General features: G+C 41.5%; 1 protein-coding gene across 4 annotated transcripts in view; it reads right to left on the reverse strand.

Annotated features, from left to right (window-relative positions):
- Nucleotides 1-955: 955 nt before the first annotated feature.
- The window catches only part of fgf12a (fibroblast growth factor 12a), a 57,040-nt gene continuing 38,340 nt past the window's right edge, over nucleotides 956-19,655 (reverse strand). For all 4 annotated transcript variants that reach the window (XM_033651247.2, XM_033651246.2, XM_033651244.2 and 1 more), the window contains 2 exons: nucleotides 5,620-5,818; nucleotides 956-3,834 (listed from right to left, as the gene is read on the reverse strand). In XM_033651247.2, the coding sequence (XP_033507138.1) occupies nucleotides 3,719-3,834; nucleotides 5,620-5,818 (315 nt within the window). In that variant the 3' untranslated portion in view covers nucleotides 956-3,718. The remainder of the gene's footprint in view (nucleotides 3,835-5,619; nucleotides 5,819-19,655) is intronic.

Raw genomic sequence — 19,655 nt, forward strand, 5'->3', positions numbered from 1 at the left:
TTCTTACAAACTCGACACATTTGCGAGTCACTTGCGGTCCATTCAAAATGGACCTGCAACCCACTTGTGGACCGTGACCCACCAGTTTGGAACCACTGCTTTATACTGTATCAGTTGCTCTCAGCGTCAAGTGTTGCCACAGATGGGTTCACAACTTGTGTCTCATAAAGTCGCCAAAGGGTGCCTTTGGCGTCAATATCACATGCCGAGGGGAGAGACAAAGTGGCAGTATTTGACGCCCTGGGAATGAGGACAGGCTGGTGTTAGTGAACACGTTAAGTGTGTGTATGAACATTTTTAGTGAAATGCAGTGGATGAAGAACTTTCCTTTTGCTTCTTTTCACATATTTATTCACCTTTAACTTTCTTTCTCTTCTCTCTTTCACCCCCAATTTCTCTATCTTACTGTGAGCAACTACAAATGTTGCACTCTTCTCGGCTGCTTACTGTAACTGGAAGAAGCACAGAAATAGAAACATACAGTGCTACCCCCACCCAACCCCCCTCCTGTCCTCCAACTCTGCTGTTCTCTGTGCTGCAGCCATCACGCAGGAGAGAAGACAAGCCATGTCCTGAAAGTCAGGGGAGCCTTCATCCTCCTCCTCCTCTTCCTCCTCCTCATTCTCCTTGCAGACGGCACAGAAGGTCTGTTTCCATGACAACGGGAGAATTAAGGGCGAAGGAGCGCCATCCCAAAATGACACATCGGATTTAGGGGCTAGTGAGAAGATAAATCACCCCCGGTGAATTGATAGAGGAAGCGGATTGGATTTTCTTGAATTTGAGACACATAAAATCCCCAAGTTGATGGATTTAGTTTGTCTGCTTATCCCGCCGCTTCCCTTGTTGTTACAAAGAGTGACATCAATAAAAGAAAAAAAAAAAAAAGATACACATAACAGCTGTCAGTCAGGATTAACAACACATTAAATCAATCACTGCATGTAGGTGAAAGTTTTTGATAACATAGTCTTTATTCTTAAACAATCACTAACTTCATTCTGATTTTTTTTTATTATCAATGCATATTTTTTTATTTCATCTCACAATTCATAATGCATATATGAGCGTGTTCCAATGCAGTGAAATCATCTGCAAACATAAAAATAATAAATTATACTTAGTATCACATACAACCGAAGCCTTTACTCACCCTTTCATACATCAGTAAACCCCCCCGAAAAGTGCTCTCCTTTACCGCGTTCACATCAGCTATTTTTACCTCCTTGCTGTATTCATCCCTTCCTCAAATCCTCTCTTTCTGCTGTCAACAGTTGACATCGAGTACATCCAATTTCATGCATTGCTTTAAGTCCACATGTATCTCATTTGCACCAATATAAACCTCTATAAAAAGATACTTCTATATGCTGGTCTTGCCTGTTGACTTTCAGTGTCACGTCTAATATACTGTATGTATCAGTGTTATGCTGTAGGTGCTGTGGAAGTTGAACTAATCTACCGTTAGCTCTCGCAGGTAACTTGCACCAGCTGTGGACCCGGGCCCCAGGTAGAACGCCGGATCCACGATAATATATATCACTGCAGGTTTGCTCTGTGCAACTGAATGTGTGCTATTTACTGTACATACCACCAACGTAGCATATCAGATGTAGGAGATAAACTCTTGCTAAAATACTGATCAAAACGTTGCATAAAAAAGTTTTGGACCTATTCTCCCCAAAACAATCTTTTATTCGCTCTCGACTCAAAGTCGAACCAAGCTTACATCAACGTTTACAGTCATGCGATAGTCATGCTTTGTCCCGGCTCTTGTAATCCCTTGTTCTAACTTCCTAGGCTTAGCTGTACACCACCTTTTAATGAAAAAAATACCATCGACCCCGTCCCGACCTCCTTTAACACCACACCGGTGGCCAGGCTTTGTGCAACGGGTGCTGGGCAACAAGCGGCCAGCCTTTTTATGTCTGGCCCCATTCACGGAACAATTGTAGGACTTCCTGAGTTAGACAAACTAATTGGGGATTAGGAATGAGCTATGCAGCGCACACAGGGTACGCGGTGTACCAGTCAATTCACCTTGTTTATACAGCCCTGTCAGCATGTTGATTTATGAAAGAGAAGCTTTCCTCCACAATGCAGTAAATGGCTCATTTCATGGGTCACAAAACCAGGAGGGGTGGAGGCTGTATGGGTTACCATGAAAACACACCGGGAGATACTCTCACCAGGATGATGAGACATCCTCCCCCGAACCTGGCTATATCCAGACGAACTGGTTCCTCCATGAGACATTCTGCTTCCATTGTGACGGGGAAGTTTTAATGATTGTGACCTCATATTGAAAACACTAACAATACAGGTCAGTGGATTATTAAACAGTCAGGCACCCTGTCCACCAGTGTTGAGAAATCTCTAATGCTTTCACAATAAAAGTAACAGAAATAGTCTTGAAAACTCGTCAACACGTGTCCTCGCTGCCGGGCCTGTCAAAACAATTTTTATTATTCGTCTTGCTTAGAAAAAACAGCCTTTTGTCCGTATAGTTCAAAGGCATGAATACTGTTATATGGTTATATTTTTAGCCTAGTGAACAGCAGAGAGAGGGGTCTGTGTTTCTTGAGGTGCAAAATGTGAAGTGACCGTTTTTTGGCCATGGCTCATAGTGCTGATGCTGGTCGTTATCATCCCCTTGGCTTTTGGAGTTTTATTCGTTGCCATTTTTGACAAGTTTGGACATCTCTTTACTTAAAACCCAATAATCCTCGCGAATGTTAAAGAGTATATTGAAGCGATATCAAAACAGTTTTCCTTTGACTCAGACTTTTCACATACTTGCGCAACTTTCTTTGTCAGTCTTCTCTACCGACAGACACACCAACCACAGGGATGTGCTGCCAGTTTGTTATTACTATTATTTAGAGACATACTAGACTGCTCTCTATTATATTGCTTGAATCAGTCTTGTCCCGTCATTGCAGTTAGTCACACTTACAGTACACACCTGAGTAAAATACATCCCACCCTAAGCACTCTGTTTCTATTGGAGTCCAACACAGAGAGCTATCAGATACATTCAGTCTTACCCTCACACCGGAGCAGGTAGTGTGACAGTGCATTCAAGATCAAACTATGAGAGAGAAAAAACAGAAGTAATTAAAAAAACCCAACTTCCTTTAGTCTCAAAAAACAAAAGCCAGAATAACTTCATGATAGTAACTGGGATGATAAGATACAACAGATTAGTAATGATGATGATGTTATAGTTATTACTGACAACAATAACACAACAAAGCATATGAGGATGCAGTAGCATTTAGAAAAGAAACCAACGTATGAAAATCGAACATGTATTAAAGCTTGTTTTTCACAGCATAAATTGGAAATGATAGATATTTGTATTTGTGTGAAGAGAGACCACCATTCCTTTGTTTGTTTATCACAGCTTTTTCTCTTTTTTTTTTGCATAAAATGTTGGTCAAGTCCTGATTGAAAATGTTTTTTTTTTCTTCATATATATATATCCTCTGTTTTCATATTAATTCATCTAAAAGGTTTTCACAGGCAAGAGTTCAGTTTTGTTTTTGTTGTCTTGGGTGTACAGTAATAGCTCCTCGTCGTCGCAAGGCCCTCGTTTTTTTCAGAGGGGATGGTGGTGCGTATTTTGAGGGGTGGGGGAGAGGTGAGTTTTCCTATGGCCCCTCCCCCTGAGTCAGGTTGAGGCCACTCCCCCTTGCTGGAAACCCCTCCCCCGCTGCTATGTGGAGTCCTGATTAACAGCTTTCCCTCCGTTCATGGTGGGAGTCCCTGAGCTCTTCCTGGAGCGGTGCTTGTCCTCTATCTCATGCATTGACGGCTCCCTGTACATACAAACTGTGGCAGAGATGTAAAGAGAGGAAAGGAGGAAGGAGGGAGAGGAGAGGAGAGGAGAGGAGAGGAGAGGAGACGACAGGACAAAGAGAGGAGGAGCTCAGAAAGGGGACAATGGAGAGCAGATTGAAGAGATGGATGTGCAGACAGAGACAAGGTCAGGTGTGAGGCTGGAGGGACAATTATACCAGGCAGGGAATTAGGGCCAAGTAAGCACATTTGCTTTATCACATTGCTCGACAAGTTTACATGATATCTATCAAACGCTGCTCCGACTAAAAACATTGTTAGAGGTGATATTTTAAAAATAAACGTATACTAACCAAAGCTAAATACATGCAAAAATGAATTTTCATAAGTCTGACTGTCAAAACAACAGACTTTAAAGGATCTGTATACAACATTCAGTGCATAGTATGATTCAGAGTCTGAGCTGGGATTGTCTGCACATGGCTCTCAACATGGCGGTGGCTGAACCAGCAGCTAGGCATTGTGCTAATAGCCTGAACAGTGCTAAAGATGGCAACAGTGCTGACAGAATTAACGTGGGAGAGAACCGCAGGGTGGGTGTTTCACTTTCATGACAAATTTTTTTTTTCTCTTTTTGCTTTGAGTTAGATGAGAAGATAGATACCACTCTCATATTTAAGCTAAATATGATTAAGGTTAGCAGCCAACTGGCATAACTCAACATAAACATCGGAAATGGGGAAGCTTGCCTGGCTCTTTGAAAAATTGAGTCCACCTACCAGCACCTGAATCTCACTCATAAACCCGTTATATTTCTATAATTTGATTAATTCAAAAATAGTTTTTTTTTCAAAGTTATTTTTTGACTTTGGTTTTGGCATGGACTGAACAAGCAAGATATAACCTCTTCGTGAGATTTAGAGGAGCTGGTACGCGTATTGTTCCCTACCTCTACATGTTTTCCATGGTTATGCCAATGCTAAGCTAACTAGCTGCTGTCTGTGGCTTTATATTTAGCAAACAGATATGACAGTGGTATCAACATTTATCTTACTGTGCTCAAGAAAATGAATAAGCAGAATTTCTTAACAATTCCTCTAATAAGTCATCAGATCCTATTATTCCCATTCATGTCATTCCAGTTTTGTTTCTGCAAATATTAAACATACAAATGTACAAAACTATATGAAAATGCAAAAGACTATACTAGAGGATTCTAAGCCTATTAACTGAGTACTTAAAATTAGTGCCAGCACTAAGATATAAATTGTTTATTCATTGAAATCGTCAGGGCAATCACTGTTCCACTAATTATAATAATGGGACTTTCAGATTTATTAAAACTTGCTGGGGATATGTAATCCATCACAGTAAATGCACAGCAGTGTCACTGTAAGATCATTTGTTTCCTTATTAAAGTTTAATAATATCTGAAACTAAAAGTCCTCGGCTTAATTGAGATGCTTTAAATGCAAGAGTTAAGCTTTTTTCCCCACGTTTCTTGATTGTTTTTCAGGTTTGGTTTGATGAGAACAAGATTTAAGAATCTAAAGCTTGACATTTGACAAATTTAAAATATTATGTGCCTTAGGATGCACTACAAAAATTTTAACAGTGCTTGATTAAAGGCCATAAGTAAATAATTAGTTTTCATACCACATTGTCATGTAAGTGGTAGGAAATCTGAACTTTTTTTTAGAATGCTTTCTAGAGTAATTACCAGCACAGTATAGCCAATTTATAATAATTAGGAAGTATATGCATCACCACACAAAAGAATCAATTAAAAGTTGTTCCATGAAACAAGCTTTCTCATACCTTCAATGGGCCTGGGCACAAAGTGCGACGAGGGCTTAGTCTTCTTGACCCGGTTGCCCTTCATGACTTGTCCCTCCTTGGTGAGTCCGAGGAACCAGGCCCGACCCGACTCCTGTTGCCGGTACACAGTGGACGAGTAGATCACATAGTAGTTCTCAAAAACAGACTCCTTGAACTTGCACTCTGGCGTGAACATCTCCTGAAAGCAAAAAAAAGACAGAGACTTGAGGACATAGATACACATGTGTGTTTTGAACTCCGCTGGTGCATTTAATTGAAATTCCACCCCCCATTTATTGTCCAGACAGCGTTAGGAATATGTGAGTGACAGCAGAACTCCTGGCCAATGAACAAGCTGAGAGGCGGCACTTCAAGTGAATGCACGAGCAGAGTTTAAATGCATATGCTTGCCCAGGTGTGTTACTCGTCTGTGTGTGAGACTGTTTATGCACAGGTGTTTCAAATACAAAGGTTTTTAAAATAATGTATGTCTAGGAATTACTGAGCATACGACAAGATAAGTAAAAAAACAGAGTTACAGGGGGTAGTGGTAATAATCTCACCCTATGAAATGAGACAACTTTTCAAAACCCTGATTTGTCATCAGCAGTCATTGATTGCATTTACATAAACAAACGCAACCATGGAAATAATGGTGTTATTATGATAACATTTATCATTAATATGATGGAGATAGAAAAGCATGGGCGCTCGTGATTTGTTCACAACTTCTGTTTCACGCTATCAGTAAACTAAAAAGTCATCAAATAAAAAAGAACTTGGAATGTGACATAGAGATAGATTAAAAGTGTAGGATATCTTGGCCATGATTTCTCATAACACTTGGTTCGGAGTCTTACAAACATCCATTTAGAGTGGCATGTAGCCTAGACACTTCCCCCTGCCCCTCTATCCCAAAAAGAAAAAGAGGATGCCCTACCCCTTGACGTGAACACACAAAATGGAGGGTCAGGGGCAAGGGATGTATTGGTACGGGGGTTTGGATTATACTGCACAAGCTGTGTAAGAATTTGTGAAAAGATTTGTTTTTAAAGATTATTTTTGGGGCGTTTTTGCCTTTAATGGATAGGACAACAAAGTGTGTGTAGGGGGAAAGAGGGGGGGAGTGACACGCAGCAAAGCACCCAGGCTGCAGCAGCAAGGACGAAGCCTCTGTACCTTGGGTGCCTGCTCTAACCACTAAGCCACTGATGCCCCAAAAAGGATGTTTTAATGTAGTTTTGCTGTTGTTAAATACAACCCCCTTTTACTTTAGTACATCAAGAATTTCCTCTGCTTTTGGAATTTTCCTTCGCTGTGGAGGCATGTGAGAAAAACAAAGTTTTCTTTCCCAATTCAAGGAAACACAGGGTGAGTAACTGATATACAAATAATCATTTTGGGGGTGAAGTATTCCTTTAAGGAACGCCTACAATACAAATGATTACATGCATGCACACAAAATCAATTTTGGTATCCACATAAAGTGAAGATCACATGCAGACACAGCCAGAAACGAAACAGATGGATGATTTTAATAAAGTCTAATATGAGGAGAAAAAAAAGAAAGCTGTGTCCGTCTCACTCTGCCAATATTGGCTCTCATCACAAGCATGTGTACAATGCCAAGGTCAGTAAACATACTGTATTCTCTCTGTCTCCCTCGCACACACACGCACCCTTGGAATCTAAGTAACGATAGTCTTATTAGAATAATGTTGAACAATGGAAGATTGCTATCTCTCAGCTTCATTATCAAAGCAGTGAGTCAAGGAGAAAGTCAAGGGGACACACAGGAGGTGGAGAGGACTGACAGGAAAAATGGAACGTGCCAGATATTGGATACATGGTCGGGACTGAGCGGGTGCCAGATTATTGCCGTGACAGTTTAGGACAGGAAACAATGCTCTTGACTTGACTGTCTAACCCCTAACAAATCTAAAATGAATTAGTGTGGCTAATTTAAATGAAGATAATGGTGACGCTGATGTTTTTAACTAGGCAGAAAAATGTGTCTATACTTCTCCCAAATGAAATCTATACTTAATAAAGCAGGTGAGCTGATAAACTTGCGCTGACAAGATGAATGCTAAACCTCACCCCCCCTTACCCCTCATCTCTCCTCTCCTCCTCGTCTGAACGCTTCCCGGCTGCGAGAGGCCAAATTAAAAAACTAGCACCAGTCAGTTTGAAGGGCGGGGAAGTCGTGTGTGTCAAAAATAGATGCTGCTGATGTGGAACAGCTGGCTCGCTGGATGTTGTTATGTCTTTGTACTGTGTGTATGTGTGTTTGGGTTTCGGTGCTGTATTTCATTCATTATATCTCCTGCAGGGTTCTGTGACCTTTTAAGGTTGTCCAGTTGACTGACAGCCCAATTCTGCTTCCTGCTGGAGGTCAGTGTTTACGTGTTTGTGTGTGTGTGTGCCAGTGAGAAGGGATGGAGTGGGAAAGCCTTTAAGAGAGTTGAAGATTGAAGGCAAGGCTGAGAAGTTTTGTGTTAAAGGGTTGGGTCACCCAGATTACAAAAAAACCCAAACGTATTTTCTCATTAACCTGTTAGTTTTGATTTTATTTACCCAGGTTTTGAAATATCCTCCGAGTTCTCTGCCTCCACAGTGGAGGTGAAAGGAGTTTTGCTTGTGATGTTTAAAGCAAAGAAAAATTTTCCACAGCAGTGTCTTTCCAGAAAAACACGCTCTTAAAGCTGTGGGTGATTTTCAGCGGCTACTTTCTTTTTCTTCTGTGGATTATCCAAAGTAAGAGTGACACTGCCTTTGAAAGGAATTGTTGCCGTTGAGTTTTTTCTTATGTCATTTTCAATACATTCCATTGTACTGGACTGGAGGCAGAAATCTCAAAGAGAGCTGTATCTCAAAACCTGGGTCAATTAAACGTATCTATCTGCATCACGGGTGTCAAACTCATTTTAGTTTATCAGTTTGATCTCAAGTGGGCTGGACCAGTAAAACAATTGCATAATCTTACTATATAATGATGAAAACTCTGTCTGTGTGTCTGTTCCACATTTTTCTCCTCACTGATTTGGTCAATCCATGTGAAATTTGGCACAGTGGTAGAGGGTCATGGGAGGATGCGAACGAAGCAATATTACATCAGTTGGCCAAAGGGGGGCGCTATAGCAACCGATTGAAATTGCAAACTTTGAATGGGCATATCTCATGCCCCGTATGTTGTAGAGACATGAAACTTTGCACAGAGATGCCTCTCCTCATGAGGAACAAATTTGCCTCCAGAACCCATAACTTCCGGTTATACAGATTTTCCGCCATTTTGAATTTTTTGAAAAACACTTAACACTATCGATCTCTTCCTAGGAAGTTTGACCGATCTGCATGAAACTGGGTGAACATAATCTAGGGACCAATATCTAAAGTTCCCTCTTGGCAAAAGTTGGAAAACTTACTAAAACTGAGCTTCTATAAGGCAATGAATATTGCGGAGGGCGTGGCTCATCACATAAAGGTGTATAACATTTCAAGGGTTTCACCCATCACCACGCAACTTTGTAGGCATATGACCACACATAATCTGAGGGGACCCCTCCATTATTGACCCCATCAAACAAAATGGGGGCGCTAGAGAGCTAATTTCTTATCTAGGCCTGACCGCCATATCGATTTTTACTAAACTTGGTAGATATGTAGAACAGGATGTCTCAAGGTGACTGGAGAAATTTAACTCTAATTGGCAACTGGGTGGCGCTATAACAACAGAAAAATGCTTAAAAATGGCTAAAATGTGACCGATCGCTGTGGCTCCCCCTGTGGACCAATGTTTTGGGTTTTCTTTCTAATTTTTGGTATGACTAAGTCATGGTATGGTATGCTGTACATAATCACAGAAACTGTCAGTGTGTCATTCTGTCAGTCAGTCATTCTGTCTGTCCCACGTTTTTCTACTCACTGACATGGTCAATCTATGTGAAACTGCACATAGGCATTGAGAATTGGCATAGGTAGAAGGGGACAAAGCTACCAATGGGTATGGACTAGTAACCTATAACAATACCTCCAAATTTCTCTCTGTTATTTACATGTGCATGTTTCTATACATATGCACTCCTGTGTAGTAACGCTGGCATCACCACACCAAACTGAAGTGGAAGCTACTGAGGGAGCAGGTAAAATTATCCCCTGCCTCACAAAACAGTTATATATCAAACATTTTGGCAGTGCCTTGGCAATGGGGTTTCATCAATATTGTTTAAAGATAGAAGTCCGACTCAGATTCTTTTGCACTGAAGCTGCAGATTGACAGTATTTTTGCACAATGTCCAATATCTTTAAATCTGACCACAGTGAGTATTGATTGTTTTTTCAGAGAGCTGTATTCTGGTCTCCAAAGTAGCATTTTACCTGAAATAGGCTGCTCACTGTTTAACTTGCTTCTAAAACCTGCACCTCTTAGCCTTACAAGTGCTTCAGTGTGATGGGGCGGGTTGGACAGTTTTTGGCCAGCTGGGGGCAGACTGTAAACAAATCATTGAGATATTACTAGGGCTGCCCCTGACTAAGAATTTTCCTAGTCAACCAATAGTGGTCATTTAAGGCCATCAGTCGACCAGTCGCCCGCATGTTTATGATATTAATTTAATTATTAAATGATATATTTTGGGTGGGGCAACACAATGGTTTGAGTTGAAGGTGTGAGAAAGAATAGTATCAGTAACATTGTTAACACTGTGCTACATTACAGAGAAATACAAAACCGTACTAATGAACCTTCATTAATATAGGCCTATATTTTATCTACAAGTGCACGTCACACACTGAGCGAGCCGCTTGTTAATGACGTTGTGGGCTAATGGGCATGTAGCTACTTCCATGTTTCAGATGATACGTCATGTTTGTAGTCGATCAATGAAGATGAGTTTACATATCACCTTGGGTTCGTCCTTCACCTTCTCAAAATGATCCCACACTTTGGATTTCCTGCCCGACATGTTATTAACTAGCCTGTGGAATAACCGCAGGTACCAGCCCTGGAAGTAAACAGCTGAGCGTGGCCACTTCCTGTGTCTGTCCTTTCAAATTAAATTCCCACATGGTCTTAAAACTATGAAAAATTTCTTCTTCTTGTGCGAAAAAGCCTAATGATTTGAAAGATGCTTAAAAGCTCAGTACAGTTAAAGGAAACTGCAGAGTCAGGTGATAATTCTCGTTGCGTTCGTCACTAAAAGCAACGCCTTCCAAATCACGTCATTTGACGAATTGTTCATGTACAAAAATTGATGAGTGCAGCTTTAAACGCTCCATCAAAATGCTGTATAAGAGTAGGTGTGTCTGTCTTTGCTCGCATGGCACACCACAGTTTGGCTAAATGAGTCACAGTGTGTGTGACTGCTCATTTATAAGACACAGCAGTGCATAGCAGGCTGTGTAAAGGACTCGGGGAAGGTGAGGTCACATGGTTGGCTGAGTGGAAACGTCTAGCTGGTCAGCAGGAGGGAGGACAAGCTCTGTGGAGAGCTGGCGGCGAACTTTATCTGGGCCCGCTGACACACTGTCAAACAGCAGACGTCTCTCTCTCTGTTGGGGCACTCGGGGTCACGTCGAGTCTGTCTGGCTGCGTGTGTGTTTGTGCGTGAACATATGTGTTAGAGCGGGTAGGGGGCAGACAGTGATACATTACACTCCAGCAGGCTTTGTCCCTTCTTCATCTGTTTGGAGCCAGAATCGGTCCGAGCACACACACATACACACAAGTGCACTCCACTATCCTACCCTTCACAATCAGGCACTTTGCTTTGCTGACACACCGTAGAATCCCCTCCAAAATCATCCACAAGGACGACACTCTGTTACTGTCTATGAAAAGGCTAGGAGCAGTGTAGAAAGCACCCTGGCTGTGGCTTGGGAATGATAGGGGTGGAATGTAAGTGACTTTGAAGTCTTTGACAGAGTGCCTTGTTTGTGGATGACTGAGTGGAAATATGAGGTGAAGAGACGGGGTCGGAGTCTCCCGTGATTAATGTGATCTCCGTAATGGGCACACATGAACCACAAAACCACAGAGGGAAAGAAAAGCACCGAAATACACAACGACCACATGCGCACACACACACTCAATGCGACACACATGCCGCCGCACATTAAAATGCACACCAACAGGTTTGTGCTGTCGCTTCCTCTGCCAGGAATACATAATCAACCAAAGTTGTTACCGTAGCAAAACAAGGAAAATTAAAAAAAGACGTGCCACATTTCAGGGCTAACAGGCTGTGTTTAGTGATAGTAAACCGTTTACAAGGACGCTTATTTATATTCTGTGGTGATGTGAAGGAGAACGGCAAAGGACTTGTTAGGGAAACTGAGCACGTGAGGCTGCTCACTCGTCACCATTAGGGAGCTGAAGATAAATAAACACAGAGGTCCACCTGAGACCCAGTGAACAAACACCATGAAGCGGGGACAGAATATAAATGTTTTAGCCATTTCAGCACACAGCAATTTATATTATGTTATGTATTTTTTTCATCAAAGACTGCCAGCTGAATTTACAGCAACTTCTACCAGTTTAAAATAGACCCATGCGATTTCACAGGCATAGATGTAAAAGGGGAACAACACCTAAAGTAAGAATTATGTTATTTACATGGCCTAGGAAAATTCAATCAATATAACATCTTTTCCAATTCATCGACTATGGAGCAGTTCCAAACGTAATAAATTTGAGTCTTAGTGCTCTAGTTTTTGAATATGAGAGAAAGTTGTACATGTTAACTAATATTTTTGGACTGTCTTTGACCATAGGTATAACATGTTTAGTTTTAAAAATGGGCGTAGTTACCCTTTAAACAAGGAAAAAATTGACGCCATGGGGCAACTACTTGATGACGTGACCCCTGTTTTGTTTGCATTTCGTGCTCAACTAGTACACACATGCTCACAGGTGATGTTTGTGGTTGAAAGTAACTAAATACAGTACTCATGCAGTACTTATGTACAATTTTAAGGTAGTTTACTTAGGTATTTCCATTTTATTCTACTTACTGCTACTAATAAAAATACTTATTCCACCACAGTTCAGAAGAAATTACTGTACTTTTATTCCTCTCCATTTATTTCACATCTTCGGTTATTTTGCAGATTGATATAAATAATACAAAATATGGTCAACAAATGAATTATAACAGATAAAGATTTTAAGACAGACTTTATTGATCCCTTGGTGAAATTCACTAGCTCTCTGGCAATATATATATTTCAGTCAGACAACTCACGTTTAAATGTTTATCTCAACAGCAGAACATAGTTAGAGTTTGGCGTCTAGACTCCGGCCTCATCACTTCTCGCAGATATGTTTACATGAGATATGGGGAAGTGATGATTAAATCTTTCCCCCCTAGCCGGAGCCTGCAGGTGGATGCTGGGGTGGAGGTAGGGCTGAAAGAGTGAGCGGCAGTACTGATGCAGGGCAGCAGTGGCATAGAAAATGCAAAGGGAGAGCTGGGAAGATTTTGCAGCTTAAATAGGCCACCAAATTTGGAGGGTGTGTTTGTAGATGACATATAGGGAGTGACGTATGACGTATATGTGTGAATCAGTGCAGCTCGAGTTGACTGCCTGAACTAGCTCGCCGGCGTCGCTCCATATAGTAAAAAATAAGCGCCATCTTTATCAGCTACATATTTAAGTAATGTATATAAATACACTATACTCTGCATAACTAGTACTTTTATTTTGGTATTTTAAAAGTATAGTGTGTAGGATTCAGTGGCACCTGGCAGTGAGGTTGCAGAACTGAAACTCCCCCCGTGTGCCAAGCGTGTAGGAGACCTACGGTGGCCAATGCAAGAACACAGATGGCCCTATCTAGAGCCAGTGTTTGGTTTGTCCCTTCAGGGCTACTGTAGAAACAACATGGCAGACTCTATGGGAGAGGACCCGCTTTGTATATAAATATAAACAACTCATTCTAAGGTAACAAAAACACTGATTGTTTTTTCAGGTGATTATTATCTAATGGAAAAAAAATTAAATTAATAAAAAAACATTATATACCATTTCTGCCAATAGATGCCCCTAAATCCTGCACACTGAACCTTTAAGTATGTTTTGATGCTTATACATTAGTAATATTTTGAATGCAGGACTTTTAATTCTAGTAGTAACGCAGTGTTTTAACACTGTGGTATTGCTGCTTCTACTTGAAGGAGCTGCAACATTCAGCGCATATCTATGATTCAGAGTATGCTCCGGGGTTGTCTGCACAGAGTTCTCAACATGAAGGTGACTCAGCTGGCAGCCAGCAGATCACATTACCAACAGTGCCAACAGTGCTAACAATGGTAACAGTGCTGACAGAGCCAGGGGTATTACAGGTGGGAAGAATTGGAGGGTGACCATTACAGTACATGTATGTGACAATGGCATTCCACCATCGTGGGTTGGGATGGCGTCGAATAATCGCAGTACAGAGAAGTGTCAATTAGCTAGACAGTGGGATACGCTCACAGTGACTCATATCCACTTATATGCATGTGCAGTCAGACCGTCCACAACAAATACCAGAAAAGCTCGGATTAAAACACACACACAGGGAGTGAGGCCTCATTCTCTGCTCAGGATGCCATTACCTCACTATGTCTTTACATAGCAAATGGTGCTTTGCTGCAGAGCTCCTTTAAGTAAAGATCTGACTACTTCTTGGGTGATGTAATACACAGATGTGCTGACTGCACTGAAATGCAAATTTTCAGTTAATGCATGAACATGAAGAAGAAAAGGCGAACAGGTGGAATAAGATGCAGAGAAGAGTAGCTAACAGTTGTAGGGACATCTAAAGTTTAAAGCCTGTTGCCACACAGTGTCAAACACAACAAAAGACAACAACAAATGTCCCAGATGATGCATCAGTGAGGTGTGTTTGAGTGTCAGGAGCTTTGGAAGGCTGGGGTGCAGGTGTAGGAAATGTAAAATGAAACGCAAAGTAAGAGAGCACGATGTAATGGAAATGAAACTGGGCTGCCAACAGAACTGGGTTGAACGCATTCTGAATCCAAATCAGTTATTGGCTCCATCAGCTCTGCATTAAGGAGCCCCGCTGTTGCCGACAGCCATCCTTTGACTTTGGATAAAGATGCGGAGGATATTTGGGGGGGGGGGTGTTGAGCCACTGGTGTGTCTGAGAGATTTGGCCTCAGTGAGAATCCCAGGCCTGCCATGGAACTCCCGGGGAGCTCATTATTATTCTGGGAGAGATTCAGGTCGGGGATTGTCTAGACATTACTTAAACTGAAAAACTCTCTTTCTTACTTTTCTGTCCCTCTCCTCTGTTTATCCTTTTTCTCCGTCTCACTCTGAAAGTCAATCACCATCAAACAAGTCTCTGTTCTGTCCGTCCTTAACTTCCTCCAGAGGGGACATTTAAAATCAAACTACAAACACATGCTAATGTTCTGATTTCCTTCTCTTTCCTTTTTTTTCTCTCTCCTTACCTCCAGAGGGCATGTCGGTCCATTACCTGTCATTACTGTTGACACATATATGCGATTTTATAATGTGTATGTACACCAACAACTTTGATAATCAATTAGTTGCTTAAGTGCAGCAACACTGGCTGTTACCAGTGTCTTAAATACAAGCTTAAGATGTCATCTCAGGTTCTGTAAATGGGCACTTTTATTTTTATTTATTTCCTGGCATTTTATAGACTAAACAATTAAAGTTACAGCTTGTAATTTTTATGTGAATAACTCTGTGTCATATTTGCTTAAACTGTCACTATATCCTGGAAGAATGAGACAGATAATCTGTGAAAAAATGAATATCCCTCCTTCTCTTCCTACTGTCTCTAATGGCATTTGCTAGAATTGACTACAGCGCACCAAAAACAACCAATCAGAGCCGAAGAGTCTCTAACACAGCTGTCAATCACTGCACGTCAAAAACAAATCAAGATTCTGTTACAGCACTGCCTCAAATGGTTTCAGAAACATATTTTAGTGTACTGCTTAGCTGCAAAAAAGTTTGTGACCCAGCGGCCATGTTGAAAATGGTTGACGGAAGAACCAAGCACCGCCCACCAGCCGGACCAACTGTCTCATTTTACAGCTAAACAGTACACTAAATATGTTTCTGAAAACATCTGAGGTGAGAAATATGTCCAAGGAGTGATTGACATGATTGACAGCTGCATTAGAGACTCCTCAGCTCTAATTGGTTGGAAGGAAAATAAATAATGAATACAGTGCAGGGAGAGGCAATGTAAGTATGCGATGTGTAAGTCGATGTTGGTGTAATTAGGTGTCATGTGTGTGTGCACATGCTGTAAGGCCATTAAAATCACTACAAGGCAATTCATTCATTCAGTCTCATTCATAAACTGTAAAGATAATGGACATAGCTACCGTGGCATACCCACTGATTTGTGGACTGCCATTTTGAAGCCTCGAGTTCGACATTTTAGTTGACGCCATCTTGGTCTTTTTGGAGCCAGAAGTGACTATATTTGGAAGAGAGGGTGGAGCTGTGGAGGACAACCTGTCACTGTCGGCCCTGCCCTTATGTATGCATAACTCTAAGCCTTCATAAAGTTTAAACGGATGTGTTGTTAAAAATTTCACCCCCTGTACCAGGCTGTAAACATGTTTATGTCTGCTGTATAGCTGGCCCTTTTAACATGGGCGTCTATAGGGTTTGACTGGAGCCAGCCTCAAGTGACCATTTGAGGAACTGCAGTTTTTGGCATGTCTGTGTTGGCTTCATTTTTCAGCCCTGAAGGTTGCTGCTTGGTCTTATTTCGTGCTGAGTGAATATAGTGACAGTTACAGCAAATATGAAAAGTTATTTTTACCAACTGCAGCTTTGAGCAATAAAAACATAATCTGCAGATTAGTTGCAGCCCTAAGTTTTTACTTCAACACAACATCTCCTTCTGACTTTTGTTCAAGACATAAAAAGATCAAGACATGGGGGGGCGGCGGCAGAGGGGAGAGACTACTTACAAAATGGCCATTATCATTTGTCACCCCAACAAAATCTGAAGCTCTCCCTGACCTTCCACTCCAACTCTCTCTCAGCCGTCCCTCAGGGCCTTCAGCAAAGGTTTTACTGCGACACATTATTTTTTTTTCTGGGACATAAATAAGAAGCAGTAAAATTAGTAGCTGATTGAAAGACACAGTAAGAACAGTTCAGAGGCCGCTGTGTGTGTGTCTGTTGAGTGTGTGAGCAGCTGCGGACAGATGTGTCTGTTTGTGAGATGCATAGATAAATTAGTTTGATAGATGGGAAGCAATGAGAGAGACAGAGAGAGAGAACAGTGGTTACTGCTGTGCAGTAAACTAGGTCATATTGAGAAGTGTTATAAATAATGGAAGGGAGCTCTTCATTGTAGATGCTCAGCCCCCACGCACTTCATCGCTAAACACTCCACACAAGCATTATCACCCTGCTCACCCATGGCTACATCAGCCTCCAATCAGCAACAGCCTCAACAGTGAGTTCTGCGCTCCCAGCAAGAAAAGCCAACCAGCGACCAGCATGTACGAAACCACTTAATTGATCAACGGGAACGGGAAAAACTGACTTGTTAGATACCTGACACCTACATGAAAGCCTGAGAGGGAGGTTTCTCAAAGTTGCAACACAACAACTTCTCCGAATCATTTCCTACAGAAGACAAAGCTTGTCGCATTCTCTCACTAACAAGACGGTGCAAAGCAGCAGGCAGAGAAGAAGAAAAACGAGGGAGTGATCAAGGGGTAGGAGGATATCCCACAGTAATTATCTCCCGGGGGGGGGGGCCGAGGCAGACAGAGACGCGCGTCTTAGCTCTCAGATGTTAGGAAGACAAAACAAGATGACAAAACAAGCAGTGAGAAACTTTATACTTTGGCGAGGCAAAAGAGTGTAATGGAGACCTTGAAGAAAAGCGAGAGGAGAGCGAATATTAGAGGGAGGTCAGTAGGGGAAAAAAACATAAGAGACCAGGACAAATAATAGTAAAAGTAAATGCGTATGTAAGTATGAGAAAATGAAAGTGAAGGACTTATTTTATAGCTGTGATTGCACCACACGAGCTCTCGTAAAAGTGTGAATAAAGAACAGAAATGTTCCCCCTGCAACACACTGTCTATAACAAACATAATCTGTATTGGTAAATGAAACTGGTAAACAGTGGGAGATGGAGACGGAAACAAAGGCTTTTTGAGCCCTGCATGCTAATTTGGCCTCTTTATGAGCACTCTGTGGCTCTTCAAGGCTTATAAGCCTCCCTGTGATCCAGCCCACCACCCACATTCTGCTTACAAATGCATGCTAATTTCCCATGCTTCACATCTGAGGAACCGGACCTCCTCCATATGGCCAGAGAGTGCATTCGCTGCTTGGCTTTAATTAAAGGTCCAGTGTGGCAGAAATGGGATATAATGTAGGAAGTATGTTTCCTTTAGTATATAATCACCTGAAAATGAGAATCGTGTTTTTGTTACTTTAGAATCAGCTGTGTATATCTACATAAAGGAGCAGGTCCTCCTATATGGAAATCGCCCTTTTTCCACTGCAGCTTCACTACAGTAGCCCAGAATGGACAAACCAAACACTGGCTCTCCATAGGGCCATCTGTGTTTTCATGTCGGCCACCAAGGTTTGGCGGCCTTTCCTTGATGAGAGGATCAAAAAAATACTGATTTTTTTAAACATGAAACTGCTTTTTTCAGTGTTTTTACTGGTTTAAATCACCTGGTTGTTTTGTTTTGAGAGGAAGAGACCTCTGCAGATAATTCAGCTCCTGGACCACATGCGATTTTGCGTATGCCAATCTGCGACAAGAGCATTGGAAACACTAATTTTTTACATGTGAAAGTGCTACTCTGTCTTTTTATCAGTTTAAATCACCCGGCCTGTTTGTTTTGGAAAGGAAGAGACCTCTGCAGATAATTCAGTGTCCGGTAAAAATCGTCCGGTAAAAAAAGTTCAGCACACAATAGCAGATTTGGAGCTGACGAACCGAACTAGCATACGAGAAACACTGATTTGTAATGTGAAACTGCTTTGTTCTGTGCGTTTACTGGTTTAAATCTCTGGGTTTTAGCTTCTTTATTTTAAGATAGATTTTAAGATTTAACTGATTACAGTTAAAAGGATAGTGCACCCAAAAATGAAAATTCAGCCATTATCTACTCACCCATATGCCAAGGGAGGCTCAGGTGAAGTTTTAGAGTCCTCACATCACTTGCAGAGATCCCAGGGGAGAGGGGGTAGCAACAAAACTCCACCTAATGGAGGCTTATGGTGCCCCAGATTAAAACCAAATATCTCCATACTGCTTGTCCGTAGCGATCAAAGTGTCCTGATCCCCGACATAAAAAGTTGTTTGGAAAAACGTCATTTGAACTCTGTTTTTAGCCTCATTGTAGCCTGTAGCTCGAACTGCCTCTCTGTGCACTGCGCTCACATGTGTGCACTTAATTCTAAAACTTCACCTGAGACATCGGCATATGGGTGAGTAGATAATGGCTGAATTTTCATTTTTGGGTGCACTATCCCTTTAAGGCTCTTCATGGTCCCTCTCCCAGCTATATCTATCTATCTTAGTACGTACTTTGAGATCCTCCGGCAGAGGTCTTTTGTCTGTTCCAGAGGCCCGACTGAAAACTAAAGGGGACAGTGTGTTTGCTGTCAGGGCCCCGAGGCTCTGGAACGGTCTGCCCAAGGGAATCAGGTTGACCAAGTCAGTGATCTCTTTTAAATCCCTTCTGAAAAACTTATTTTTATTGGAGAGCCTTCCCTGATTTCCTGACTTTTAAGTTCACGTAGAGTGTCTTTTATTTCCTAATTTTTTATATACATAAGTTCTTTTATCAGTTCTTTTAAAAATTGTTGTTTTCATGTCTTGTCTGTTTTTTATTGACATGTAAAGCACTTTGTAACTCTGTTTTGAAAAGCGCTTTATAAATGAAAAATAAAGGCAGAGAGTTTATTTTTGTCTCACATTAAAAACGTCTGTGTCAGAAAATAGGTGAGCACAGCAGGTGCTGGTCTGTGATGCGTCAAACAGGGTAGGAGAA

Source organism: Epinephelus lanceolatus, chromosome 12 (assembly GCF_041903045.1).
Source record: "Epinephelus lanceolatus isolate andai-2023 chromosome 12, ASM4190304v1, whole genome shotgun sequence".
Lineage (NCBI taxonomy): Eukaryota > Metazoa > Chordata > Actinopteri > Perciformes > Serranidae > Epinephelus > Epinephelus lanceolatus.